The 14,222-nt window shown below is 37.0% G+C and overlaps 1 protein-coding gene across 3 annotated transcripts; it reads left to right on the top strand.

Annotated features, from left to right (window-relative positions):
- The first annotated feature begins 1,122 nt into the window (after positions 1-1,122).
- On the top strand, positions 1,123-13,515 carry LOC113740186 (E3 ubiquitin-protein ligase RKP). Of its 3 annotated transcripts, none has more exons than XM_027267717.2 (11): positions 1,123-1,450; positions 1,763-3,395; positions 4,726-5,559; positions 6,161-6,321; positions 8,501-8,639; positions 9,827-9,910; positions 10,447-10,725; positions 10,832-10,963; positions 11,276-11,475; positions 12,316-12,517; positions 12,847-13,515. In XM_027267717.2, exons 2-11 carry the CDS (start codon positions 1,893-1,895, stop codon positions 13,156-13,158), a joined length of 3,846 nt encoding a protein of 1,281 aa, XP_027123518.2. In that variant the 5' UTR covers positions 1,123-1,450; positions 1,763-1,892; the 3' UTR covers positions 13,159-13,515. The 3 variants fall into 3 exon arrangements, with proteins under 3 accessions (XP_027123518.2, XP_071914167.1, XP_027123519.2); XM_072058066.1 differs by having other exon boundaries at positions 1,162-1,450; positions 10,519-10,725; XM_027267718.2 differs by lacking the exon at positions 1,123-1,450 and having other exon boundaries at positions 1,748-3,395.
- Positions 13,516-14,222: the final 707 nt, after the last annotated feature.

Consider the following 14,222-nt stretch of genomic DNA (forward strand, 5'->3'; position numbering starts at 1 on the left):
GCATCTCCCTCCAAGATAAAACTAGGACATGAAGTCTTGTGAGTAATTTGTGTAGATCAATTTCATTCCATTATAAATGAAATAAGTGATGAAAAAAACGAAGAAAGGAAAGAGAAACAAAAACCAAAAAATACAAGTCCATCCAATATGGCATCACAAAGAGGGAATTTCCAAGAGTCAAAATTAAAAATGACCCCACCAACACAACACACATATTCATAAGCATATCCAAAACCATTATTATGTCCCCGAAAAAAAAGGTGGAAAATCAGCAACCCGTTGACCAAGTTACCGGTGTCCCTTTCATAACTCACAGTTTTTTGTATGAGTGTTTCGATAAATGGACTCTGCGAAGACACTTCAAAAGCCGGCAACTTTTGAAGTGCTCCGCAGCACTTAACTACTAAACCCCCCAAACCCCCCCAAGCGATGTGGGAACTTAACCCCACAGGACCGGTGTCCAATTCCCCCAAATTTGTTGAAACACTTAGGCCTGTCAACGGGTCGGGTCTAGATCCGGATCCGTGAAATTAATGCGGGTATGGATAGGGATTTAATTCCGTTTTCCGGATCCGGATCCGGATCCGTTTTGTCAAACAAAAAAACGGGTCGGATACGGAATATAGTATTCCGGTCCGTATTAGACCCGGATCCGGATATAAATGAATTAATAATTTAAAAAATATATATTTATCAATATAATTTGATTAGGATGATGTATTTTAATAAAGTTAATTTGATTTCTTTTCTTATTTGATTTTTTCTTTGCATTAGTTAGAAATTAGTTTACAAATATATTTTTTTCTCATTTTTATTAGAAATTATAAAATTTGATAAATTTGTTCGGATAGACCCGGATCCGGATCCGGGACCGCCGGATCCGGATCCGAAACGTAGAATAAAGGACCCGTCGGGTAAACGGGTCGGGTCCGGATCCGGCATAGTAATTCGGGTCCGGGTCCGAAATAATGAATTCCGACCCGGACCCGGCCCGTTGACAGCCCTAGAAACACTGTTCTCCGTTCCATTCGCCGTCATCCAGAACCCAAAAATAAAAAAATCCGCCACGTCATCCTTCAAGCATTTAACCGACACGTGCCAGTTAGGGTTTCTTCTTTTAGTCCCCGACCCAACATATCGTTTTGACTCTCCGGACTTCTTGTAGTTCGTTCTAGCAGTAGTCTTCTACCAAAAGAAGAAGGGGGAAAAAGGAAAAAAAACCTCAAACACAAATAATTACAAATAATTAAACCAAAAAATCAAATGTGGAAAAGTCGTTTTGTTTCCCACTTTTTTCTCTCTTTCTCTGCCACTGCATCAATGGAGTCTTCGTAAAAACCCTAGTAATTTCATTTACTATTCTTCTTCTTCTTCTTCCGCCGCCTCTACTATTTGGAGGAATTTGACCGTAAGAGGCTTTGGAGCTTATTTATTTGTGTCTTCTTCTGCTGTAAGTAATTCAAAATAACGTTTTATCCGTGAGGATTATTGCTGTTTTTTACGCATATTCAGGTGTTTGTTTTGCCTTTGCTAATGACTTGTATTGTTTAGGATAGAAAGTTTGATGTTTGTTGATTTATAGGCGGGGTGGAGTTAGTATTTGCTTAATTGATCAGGTGAACTGGGGGGTTTAGGAATTTTGCTGAGTTAATGATTGGATTATGGTTGATTTTTCGATTGAGTTGATTAGGCATTAGAATATGCTTGTTTTAAGTGGAAGATAGTGAGATATTTGTTGTATGTTTTGGATTTCTTTTTTCAGGTGTAGGTGGGTAAGTTGTTCCTATGGTTGTGGAACGTGTTGGATTGTATAGATGTTTTGGTGAATTTAAGGTAAGGTAGGATAGGTTGCTTTTGGAATTCTGTTGTGGTGGTGTTTTGTTTTGGCGGGAATGGCTGAGGACGGCCTACGAATTGGTGGGCTATCTCCTGGGTTGGCTGTAGTGTTAAACGGTGAAGATAGGAGAGAGGGCTCTCAAAGAAGTCGTCTTGTTTCGTACTGTGATGATTTTGGTGATCAGTCTGTGGAAAGGACTCTTGAACACATATTTGATCTTCCTTATAAGACCATTAATCAGCTGACATGTGCTGTAAATACTGGAGTAGTTCGTTCTATTATAAAGAATCACTTCAGGAAGTACCATGTAGATTTGGGGAGTGGTCGTGATGTAAATGGGGATGGGGTGTGTACCACTGCTGATGGTTGTGGTTCACAAGTTGTTGGGATTGAAGAGTCGAGCATTTGTGGCGATATTCGAATTACTAAGCCATCTTTGCTTTTGGAGAGTCATGCCTTGTTCAGCAGCGTGAGGGCGAATGCCTGTGTGTGGAAGGGGAGATGGATGTATGAAGTAACACTTGAATCTTCTGGTGTACAGCAGCTTGGTTGGGCTACTCTTTCCTGTCCTTTTTCTGATCATAAAGGTGTAGGGGATGCTGATGATTCCTATGCATATGATGGGAAAAGGGTCTGTAAATGGAACAAGGGAGCTGAGGCTTATGGCCAGTCTTGGGTTGTTGGTGATGTAATTGGGTGTTGCATAGATTCGGATCATGACGAGATTTCATTTTACAGAAATGGTGTCTCACTTGGGGTTGCATTCAGAGGGATTCGTAAGATGGTTCCTGGATTGGGATATCATCCTGCAGTTTCATTGTCTCAAGGCGAATGTTGCGAGTTGAACTTTGGGGCATACCCTTTTAAATATCCTGTTGACGGTTTTCTTCCTATTCAGTCTCCCCCCAAAGTCAACTCCTTTGCTGTTCATTTGCTTTGTTGCTTCTCCAGGCTGTTAGAATTGCAGCATGAAGCGAGGGTGGGATTTGGGTCAGTTGAGAAATTTAGAAGATTGAAAAGATTTGCGTCATTCAAGGAACTTAATCACCCTGTCTCTCAAGGAGTATCTGAGGAATTATTTTCTTCTCTTGATATTGAAACTGGAAGTGCAGCATACATTGCAAGGGGTCCACTTTTGTCGTTCTTTTTGGAAGCCTTTAAAGTGCATCCACCACATGACTATACAAATTTGGACAGAATAATTGATTGCTTCCTAGAGATTCAGGACTCACGAATACTTTTTGAGCATCTTATATTAGCCCTTTCATCTGCATGCAAAACTGCTGTGTGGGTCCTTTCTGACTTTCCCTATTCAGGATCATATATCTATCTCGCTTTGGCATGTCATTTATTAAGGAGAGAGGAACTGATGATTCTCTGGTGGAAGTCTGCAGATTTTGAATATATTTTTGAAGGATTCCTATCACGAAAGAGTCCTAACAAGCAGGATCTTCAATCTTTGATGCCTTCTGTCTGGTGGCCAGGTTCATGTGAAGACCTGTCCAGCGACAGTAGCATGGTTCTGACGACTACAGCTTTATCCGAAGCCATCAATATGGTATGCCTTTGAGTGATTGCTTCTGATTACTTTTTTCCAACCTCTTGCTTTTGGAGAAATAATCACCTCGTTCTGCACATGCTCCTCTATTCTCACTGAAATTTAGAAAATCAATTACTGATTTTTTGGGAAGTTGAGACTTTAGAATGAACAGAGCTTTCTCCACTGATTAATTTAGAGAAGTAAAAAACTCTTTAGAAGAGCGATTACACATGTAAAAACTACTCATGGGTCATTTCTTGAAAATGAAGAACTTAAGTGTATCGGTAAGTTGCTTTGAAAAGGTAAAACAGTTGATTAGACAGAAAATGCACACTCTTCGATGTTTTTCTTGAAGTTTTCCGTTTCTGACAGGATTGCTTCATATGTTGATAGTATTTGGGTTCGGTATTGTATAAAAGGCGACACATAGGTTGATTGCATAATGGTACCTTAAATCATTAATAAAACTATAATATAATGGTGAAATGGATTTTTGTGGAGACACTAAAGGAGCAGTCAGTGATCTGTTCTCTATATTGTCCGTGCCCTTTCAATCTTCCTATTTTTTCCAAATGTACAAATACAATATTGTCCTTAGGTTCTTAGTATTTGTTGTAGTACTAGTTAAAAATTAGGCATTGCATTTTTCTTGAACGATCCTGAAATCTAGTTTTTAAAGGGGGGGACTAATATTGAGAATAGAACGAGCATTTATAGTGGAAATGTGGCTGAAGCTGAGATTCCTGGATTGATGTTTGCCGCGTTTAAGTTCCATCTTTTGCAACTATTGTTCGAAAGATCAATGGAATTCTTCCAATTCTGTAAAAAAATATCTCATGGTCAAGGGACTTTATTTTTTGGAGGACCTGCAACTAAAAAGAAGGGGAAAAAATACTGGGGAAATTAGGAATCTTAATTTTTAAACTGCATAGCTGGAATGCATTTATCCTTCAGCTTTGATTCTCCTGTGTTTGTCCTTGTAACTTACATTTCTTTGAGACTTAATCGAATGGCCTGGAATACCTGATTTTGATTGAACTCTTTAGTGCATGGACTCTCTCTCTCTCTCCCTCTCTCGATATTCCCTGTCCACTATTATTCTGTAAATCTGGGTAGCTGCCAAGTATTTGGGAGAAATATTGCTTATCATAACAAGCAACTGTTGCTTTTTTAAAGTACCTTATACAATGCAATTGTTCAGTTCACTTTTGCTTTTGGACTTTTTTATTTTACAAAGTATGGCTTATCTTGATTTCCACATCCCAAAATAAATTGGGTTTGATTTGGGTGAAGCAAAATTTTGCATTATAGTTAAGCCGTTAGAAGACTAAATAATGTGTTTTTACAGGTTGAAGAGAAACATAGGGACCTGTGTTGCTTGGTAATGCAATTTATACCACCTGGAGATCCACCACAGCTTCCAGGCTCAGTGTTTAAGACATTTTTGCAAAACCTTTTGCTCAAAAACAGGGGTGCAGACCGTAACTTACCGCCTCCTGGGGTTTCAAGCAACTGTGTCCTTGTTTCATTGTATACAGTCATACTTCATCTTTTATCAGAAGCATCCACATTGAGGGGCATTTGCGGTTGGATGAAGAGCTGTGGAGCTAATTCTGAACTTGATGTGGGTTTTCTTCACAGGGGTGGCCAACAAAGTTTTTCTGTTGGCTTACTTTTGAAGAATGATCCTCATCGAGTTGACTTTTCTAGACTTGGAGGATCATATGGCCATTTGGCTAAATCTCATCCTACAAATGATGAGCAAGAAGAAGAAGTTATCAGGTGGGAAGAAGGTTGTATGGATGATGAAGACTCTAGAGTAACACATTTTGGTAGGCTGCAGCCGTGCTGCTGTTCGAGTTATGACAGTGACTTTGCAAAGATCTCAAAGCATCCTATTAGGTATATGGCCAAAAGTGCTCGCGGTCACTGCAGTTCTATTCAAGAAAGATCTGCTCATGTTGCTGCAGAATGCAGTGCTGAGAATTTGAATGATGAGATAGAAGATAAACCTGGTACAAGTGACCAATCTGAATCTCAGTTTGATTTTCGGCCTATGCAGCAGATGAGGATTATACCCCCTAGGGATATCAATTTGTCTCCAGCTACATTGAAAGAAGAAGAGCTCTTGGATGCTATGCTGTTGCTATATCATTTGGGAGTGGCACCGAATTTTAAGCAGGTGACTGAGGATTTTTTTAATAAGGTCATAATACCCCAATAAGAATTGAATTATTCTTCTTCAGGCAAGAAAATAAACTAAAGTAGAGTAAATGGAAAATAGAAAATAGATGTACAAAGCAAACTTCATCTGCCACTATGTAACAGAACAGAGCTCCTATGTATGCATGATTGGAAGTGATGTTTTTGTAGCTCCATCTTATTGACATATAAATAAGGAATGGAATGATGTTTTAGATTTGGTTGTTGATGAAATAAGAATGCATACAATTAAAGTGGAATTGATGCAGATGAGGTCGAAGTTTTTGTAAACAGTCGTAACATATGTTTTTTAATGGTATGATGCTTTTTGCAATGTAATGAGCAAATTAATGATAGGGTCTGGTTTTTGCAGTACATGGCCTCCTTAACGTGGTATTCTTTCTTTAGTTACCTTCATTTTCTGGTGATTTTCCCCTTCCTTTGTGGTTTTTGTTTGTGAAACATGAATGCCCGTGCTGGGAATTACGGTTGGTCACTAGATCTTTTGGATTTATACTTTTACGCCATAATGATTTAGGAACTTTTGATGTAAATATCTAAACTGATTATTCTTGCTATAGGCATCTTCTTACATTGCTCGACAGTCACAATCGATAGCTCTCCTTGAAGAGACTGATAAACAAATTAGAGAAAAAGCTAATGGAGAACAAGCAAAGCGTTTAAAGGAAGCTCGAAGTGTATATAGAGAAGAAGTTATGGATTGTGTCAGACATTGTGCCTGGTATAATGGTCTCTTCTAGAATGTGGTGATTTGTGAAATTGGAAGTGTATTCGTTGTTGACTGCATGCAAACATCAGCTTATAAACTCATTTTATTTTCATCCGCCATCAATATTTGCTGAAAACCCATGGATCATTTTTTGTGCTTTAAAAAGTATGCATTGGTTTTCATAAATGTAATATATTTATAATTATGTTGATTTAGTTATGATAGGAAGGTTCCTTGCTTGAAGTGGTTAATTTCATTTGGTTGTTGATTGTGCCGTCCGTTCTTCATCAACATCTATGATCTCCTGGTTTCTTTCAAGTCGTAGTGCAGAGTGCACTTTGATCAACAAAATAAGCCATTCAGAGCAGTAGAAACATCAACTCACTTAAGATTAGTGTTTGATGATCTTAGGACCTTACCTTGCTATTCACAGTCTGGGAGTTAACATTGTAGATTCTGAGACTGACATTAAGCTTTACCAAGAGAAGGTATTGCATTCTGCATTGTCATGGCTACTCTTCTGTAATTTTGATGGTGTGATTAGGATGTTTTAGTGGTTCTCAGATTTTCATATCAATCACTTCTCTATATAAACTGAGGTGATATGCATAATGCGATGGTTAGAACTTATGAGTTATGCCTATGCATGTTTAAGATTTTTGTTGTTTCATGATAATAGAGTGTCTCTGTCCATGTAAAACATATTGGGTGATTGGAGTGGTTGAACGCTACAGCAAGGTAAAAGCATTTGAATGGCTGGTTTCATTAAAATAACATGTTGCAATTAGGTTTCTTGTGTTGGATTATCATGTCGCTCCTTTCTCTTCTTCGTATGTCCTCTGCACTGATTATGGGAACGTGTCATATACATCATTTGCCTTTGATTCTTTTGTTGCTTTATGAAAAATAAGCTAAAAACAAAAGTCAAGGACAAATGAGAACATCATAAGAGCTTTTAGTTTAACAAAAGCTAAAATGAGCATATCTTTGAAAATCGATAGCAGGCTTTGAAGCTTTTGATTTTGAAAATGATATTTTTTCATTGGGTTTGCTTGTAGCTTGCCAGCATTGGTCAAGTTCTTTTTAAAATTGTCCCTTCACTAGTACCGTCATAATTTCAGTATATTCCTTCAGGTTTTGCAAGAAGGTTATCCCGTTCAAAATAATAGGTCAATAAGAACAAATAGCAGGTTTTCTTTTTTTTTTTTGGGGGGGGGGTGTTGTGTGTGGGGTTGCTAGAAGAATTTGTAGCCAACTCCAAGATAAAAGAGTTATCATGGTGAGCATTTTGCTAATAATAATGCTTTTACAACTTTGGTCCTCCTTCAGTTAAACAGGAAAACTTTTTCCTCTTGCATTAAATGCAAGAACACAAGTTCACTGAAACGATGTTAGTACTTTTGTTTGCCTTCATTTTAAGTAGTTTTCACGGGGAAGGTTTAGATGTCACTGTGTTTACTGGTATTATTTCTTGTCTGGATGAATCGTTTCATTTTTTGGATTATTGCTAATGTCTGCCTTGAAGTAACTTTTTGCTGATGTTAAAGTGGGTCTAATTTTAGTATGCCAGGATGGCTCTATCATAGAATTTTTGGCACAGCGGGGCAATAAAATGAATAATGGTTTAATTTAACACTTTTACAGTATGACAAACTGAGATTTACTGACTGTTGTAAATTTTGCTTCTAAATTCAGATTTCTTTGGCAATAGGAAACATATTAACTGCAAGGCTAAGAGTTCCAAACAGATCTCAATACTTACTTTAAAACCCCTCAATAATCTGAGCTGTCTGGCAAAACATCTGATAAGACCTATCATCTTTTTATTAAATCCTGATTAATATCAATGATATGTAATGATTATTTGTTTCCAAATGTGGGACAGCTAAGCTGTAAATGGTTTTATTTCAAATTTCTTAGGCATGAAAACTTCCACTTTATGCTTGGTTGGATTAAAAAAAATAAATTATGTTGGGTTTTTCCATACATCATGATTGGTGATTTTCAAGTGTTCATTGTGCTGAGGTTTCACAATTCTTAATTTTTTACATGCATTTATTACTTTTGCTTCCAAGAGAGAAGCCGTATAGTTGTGTAGGACTAACATTCATGTATGAATGTGTGTGCGTGTGTATTTGTTTGTAATGAGAATAATTCTTCTCACAGTTTTTTGCTGAACTTTGTTTTATAGGTATCGCATATCTCTTTTTTCTCGATGGAAGCAAAGGGGAATGTATGCGGCATGCATGTGGATCGTTCAATTGCTGCTTATTCTTAGCAAATGGGACTCTATTTTTATTTATGTTCCTGAATATTATTTGGAAACTCTGGTATTTAATCTCTTCTTCTCCTCCCTGCCTAATGGCAATCTGACTTTGCTTGTTTTATAGCTCCAAAGTAATTGTGTAATTTTCATGTGCAACAACCCCCAGCACACGAAAAAAAACCCAGTTCAACTCTAATATTGTGTGACAGTGGTTGTTTTGAGTATAGATGTAATTTACTCCTACAGATATTGCTTTTTCAGCTTTTTTGTTTTTGACGTGATGTTCTATAAACAGTTTGACAAAATGGGGCTGATGCTCCTCATGCATGGCTCTCTACGTTTAGGTTATGAAAAGTTTAAAACAATTGGCAAAGAGAACCTGACTGTTGCTGTACATTCATGGGAACTTCTTTCGCTTGCCTCTTATAAGATAGTAACTTTCTGCTATTCTTGATTTGCCTGGCAACAAAGAATGTTTACGTTGTTATTATAAGATGTCCTGCATTTTACTTCTTTAGCCTTTTGAATTGCTCTGTAATTGTACTTCTGTCCCATTGTGTTACAATTCCATCTGAATTTCGCTCCTTGAATTACCTTTTCCCTTATGTTTGGCACTTTATGGCTCTCTCTCTCTCTCTCTACATATATATATATATATATATATATATCAACATAAAGAAACAAGAAGAGGAGTATAAGGATTTGATGTCTATAACTGACATGGCAAATCAATGAATGGATAGATAAAATTTAATATGGCAAAGAGAAAAAGGAAAATCTTCCGGTAATTCTTCCTATATTTCTTTTCAAATATCCATGGGATTCTCAAAAATTGGCTTTAGATAAATGGCACAATCTTTTTTTAGAATGGTAGAGTGGGTAGAGTTTTTATTGTCCTGTACCTAAAACCATTGGATTCTTTTCTTTTGGTTGTAAGTTGCCCTTTTAGGTGAGCTATAACCAATGAACAACGGGGATCAAACTTAGGTGGTGGTGTGGTTGAAAATGGAAATTGAACCTCAGGTTGGTTTGAGTAGCTTTTAATCATATGATGAAAATAAAACCATTTGTGTCTACTCTGTAGGCTTGGGCCCTATGGCTGTGAATATGTTGTATATCAATGCTAGTTTTACATGGATCTTAGTTCATTTGTTTGTCTTTCTTTTGCTGTTTAGGTGTAGAACTGACATTGAATTGTGTTTATTGGCATTTTCTGCGTCTTCTTATATGTTATACTTATGCACATGGCAGGTTGACTCTTTCCATGTGCTGCGTAAGAGTGATCCTCCTTTTGTCCATCCTGCAATATTCATGAAGCAAGGACTCGCTTCTTTTGTACGTCTGAAGCCTCTCCCCCCTCCCCCTACACCTTTTCTATCTAATTAATATATATTATACCATGCATATGTGCCTTGTTTTTATTCCCTTCAAACTTTCAAAAGTTGACTGTGATCTGATGTATCACTATTTTTTCTGGCAGATATAGTTTGTTGAAGATTTATGTCTCTTTAAGCATGTCTAGCTAGTATTAATCCAAGATCTGTTTGAATGTGGTATTTCTAGCTAGTATCAAGTGAAAACATTACCCTTGTGCCCCTTGCCATCCATACCCACATGCCCTTCTCCGATGTCCTGCTGGGAGAGGATTGTCTCAATATGTGTAACCTTCCAAAATGATTGGCTTCTCATTTTGATCATTGAGTTTTACCGTAGAAAAACTTAAGCATTTTGCCGAGAAAATTATATATTGGATTAACTTTGTAGTTTCCTTGCTTCATTGGTTAGTGTTGCATATTTTGCCTTGCTTTTTAGGATCAATTGCATGTATATCTAGGTCTATTATTTAGTTGCTTTGGGCATTTTGGGTTCAGGTTACTTTCGCTGTCACCCACTTTAATGATCCAAGGATATCGAGTGCCGAGCTGAAAGATCTTCTTCTGCAGTCTATATCCGTCTTGGTACAGTACAAAGAATTTTTAGCAGTTTTTGAGCATAATGAAGCAGCAATACAGAGAATGCCCAAAGCACTATTATCAGCTTTTGATAATAGGTCCTGGGTCCCTGTAACAAATATTCTTGTGCGGCTTTGCAAAGGATCCAGTTTTGGTTCTTCCAAGCGTGGTGAGTCATCATCATCAGTTGTTTTCCAGGTAAGACCCGTCATGCTTTCGTCCTTTTGATAATATTTTGATCATTAACTCTTTTATTTTACATCCATTAACAAATATAGTTGAAGTGTTCTTTTACTTTTTACAGAAATTGCTGCGAGATGCTTGTGTTCAGGATGAAGAACTTTTTTCAGCTTTTCTCAATCGTCTGTTTAACACCCTGAGCTGGTCAATGACTGAATTCTCTGTTTCAATTCGAGAAATGCAGGAGAACTATCAGGTAGTTGGCTTGTGAGGCTGTACATATTCATTTTATCACCCCTACTGTGGTTGATTTTCATGTTCTTCCCATGTCAGTAGTTTTTTCTAATTGATTTAAATGGATAATGAAATTATCTCCTGTTATTGACTTCATTTATGCATAGACTGCATGTGAGTTGGATACGAGATAGAGGTAAATACATTCTTCAATAGGCCAGGCCATATCTACTGCCAGTGAAGTTTTTAGGGAAATAACTGAATATTTGGATCAAGTTATTGTCTATTTTTTCCTCCATCTGTTTCCTTGACATTCTTGTGGCATCCTTTTTAGGTGGTGGAGTTTCAGCAGAGGAAATGTAGTGTTATATTTGATCTCTCTTGTAACCTTGCAAGGGTGTTAGAGTTCTGTACTCGTGAGATACCCCAAGCATTTCTTTCGGGGGCAGATACAAATTTGAGAAGGCTGACTGAATTAATTGTGTTTATACTTAACCAATTGACTTCGTCAGTTGATCCAGAATTTCTAGACCTGTAAGTTTGTGGATGTTCTTGTTACATTTAACATGTTGTCACTTATGACGAATCTCGACTTCTGTGGTGTGCTATCCTAATCTTTCTTGCTGCTCTTCATTCATGTACTGTTTTCTTGGATAGATGGATGATAACATTAGTTAACATATTTGTGGTGGTAGAAGTGCTGTTATAGTTTCCTAAATTTTTTGTGTACTGCATTTTGGTTTTGTTAGGTTTAGCAACGAGGCTTTGTAATTTCTTGTGGTCTAGAAATTTACTAATTCATCTCAATCTAAAGCCTTAGTACCTGCAAAGCAAACAATGGAAGAGCAAGAATTTATTTAGATTGTATATACTCATAAGGCTAACTAAAGATAGGGAAAAATCCAGAAGCTTAGTTGATGTTTCCCTGAAATTTTGGTTTCCATGTTGACTTGATATCTAGGAGAATGCTTATAAGTATAAACCACAGAAGTTGGTTATCGACAAATTTCAATTGATGTGCATGCAGTGTTGTATATAATTCCTCCACATGTGATACTGCTTAATCATATTGATCAGTTCATTTTATCCTTCTTGCATATGAAAGTGGACTATGCTTTAAAAAAAAAATTAATGAACTACAGGAGTTTGGTTTATCCCTCCAAGTTTGATGCAGTTATAAAAGTTTCAAGTTCAGATGACTGAATTTAGTGGTATTGCAAGATTTGCCCTTGTATGTATCTCAATGTTGGTTTTTCACAAAACAAGTTTGTTGTGAACTTCTAGGAGGAGAATAAGTTGGTTGCAAGATTGGAACTTATGGGAATAAGATATTTCAGAACTTATTCTTCAGATTTCTTTATGCTATTCTTGCAGGTCCATTAGGCGTCCTGGTCAGTCTCCAGAGAAGGTTAATGGTGGCATGATCTTAGGACCGCTGGCTGGTATCATTTTGAATTTGTTGGATGCTAGACAAGAGGCAGACTGCGGAGATCATAATGACATTGTCAATATATTTGCTAGCATGGACTGTGCTGAGACTGTCCTTCGTGGATTCTACCTCTTAGAATACAATTGGGTTAGTAATTGATTCTGTTCTCTGCTTAGATCCGTTTGGAGTATTACATAATACATTAATAGCTTGTCTTTTTTTTTTTTTTCAATTTATTTTGCTTTTCAAGTTGGTAGAATTATGCCCATGGGCATATATGGTTTTTTTTTTAAAAAAAAAAATCAGGGGCAATGGAGTTCTTGGGGGCCCAGATTGTATGTATGGTTTGTTTAGGGCGATAGCAACTCTTTTCTTGGTGGTATAATAATTCAATGTTCAACTTGTGGTTTTCGGAAGATTGTATATCCATTCTTTCCACTTTATCTTTTTGCTAAATCTTGTTCATGAACTTGTAGGCTGGTTTGGTTAAGGGTGTTGATGATATCTCAAAGCTCAAGCAGCTAGAGACCTTATCAAGCCTGCTGATATGCCAGAAGGAGTCTCAAGAATTTGAGGGGATGGTTTGTGCCGGAGAAAGTAATTCTGATGACAACATATGCTGCATCTGTTATGCATGTGAAGCAAATGCTCAGTTCGTACCTTGTTCTCATTCTTCTTGCTTTGGATGCATAACGAGGCACCTCCTTAACTGCCAGAGATGCTTCTTTTGTAATGCAACTGTCACAGAAGTTGTGAGAACTGAAGCAGAAGCAGCAAATACGGCATGAGGTCTTCCTCTCAACACTCTCTTTTTTGTTTTTTCTCATTAGTGGTAGTTTCTTGTTGTTTCTTTTCTTTGGTTTCGGATTGGGGCTCTTCCGTGAAGCTTCTGACTGTATCTAAGAGGAAAATGGTATACCTTATAGGTCAAACATACTACATTTTTAGCTTCATCATCGCAAGGCAGAATTTTATCAGTGTATATAGATAGATGGATAGGGTTTGGAAGGAGATTTAAAAAAAAAAAAAAAAAACAAATCACAGGGGATGGGAAAATTGGGGTAGGGCTGAAGTTTTGTTAGCAGAATTTGAGGGCATTACATTGTAAATACACGAGTTTCAATTGAAATGAAATCTTTCCAGCCCTCTGTGTTTGCCTGCTCTCCTCTGTTCCTGTTCAAGAACACAAGTTTGTGTGTGTTTGCATGCTTTCCTGTGTGTGTGTGCGTTCCTGCTGGGCCTAAAGCAAAGATAGGACATAGTGCAATATGCTGAATATGAGGATTGATATGTAGATTACAAAGTTTCTGTATTGCAATTTTCACCAAAATTTTTTCTAATTATTTTTTTGATCTCACAGACATCGAATTGCTATAGTACATTTGTCTAAAAAACTTTTAAAAATAGGAATTTAAACAGGTTTTTACTATTTATTTCTTGAAATAAAGAAGTTTTAATTTTTTTTACCAGTATTGTAAATCATTCTAAATAGTAGGGCTGACAGCGGTTCGATGGCAATAGAAGAGGTTTTGGTCTGAAAAATTTCGCCTTCATTCAAGTTTGAAGTTACAGTTGGCTCTGCATTCAATTTTGAGAAACTCTTTCAACAATTTGTAATTTGTTAAAGACAATTTTTGAAACAGTAATGTGTTAAAACCTAGCACTCAATTGTCAAAAGTACGTGTCAACTTAAATTATAAAATCATCCTACGTGAGATTAATAGAACTTGTTTGAAGTTTGCTCTAATTCGAGCTTGTTTAGCTCTTGAAAGTCGAGCTCAATTTTATTTTGCCTTGTTCAAACTCGACATCGTGCAAATTGAATCCAATCCAAGTTTAACTCGAGCTTAAT

The sequence above is a fragment of the Coffea arabica genome, chromosome 7c (genome assembly GCF_036785885.1).
Source record: "Coffea arabica cultivar ET-39 chromosome 7c, Coffea Arabica ET-39 HiFi, whole genome shotgun sequence".
NCBI classification, from domain to species: Eukaryota; Viridiplantae; Streptophyta; class Magnoliopsida; order Gentianales; family Rubiaceae; genus Coffea; species Coffea arabica.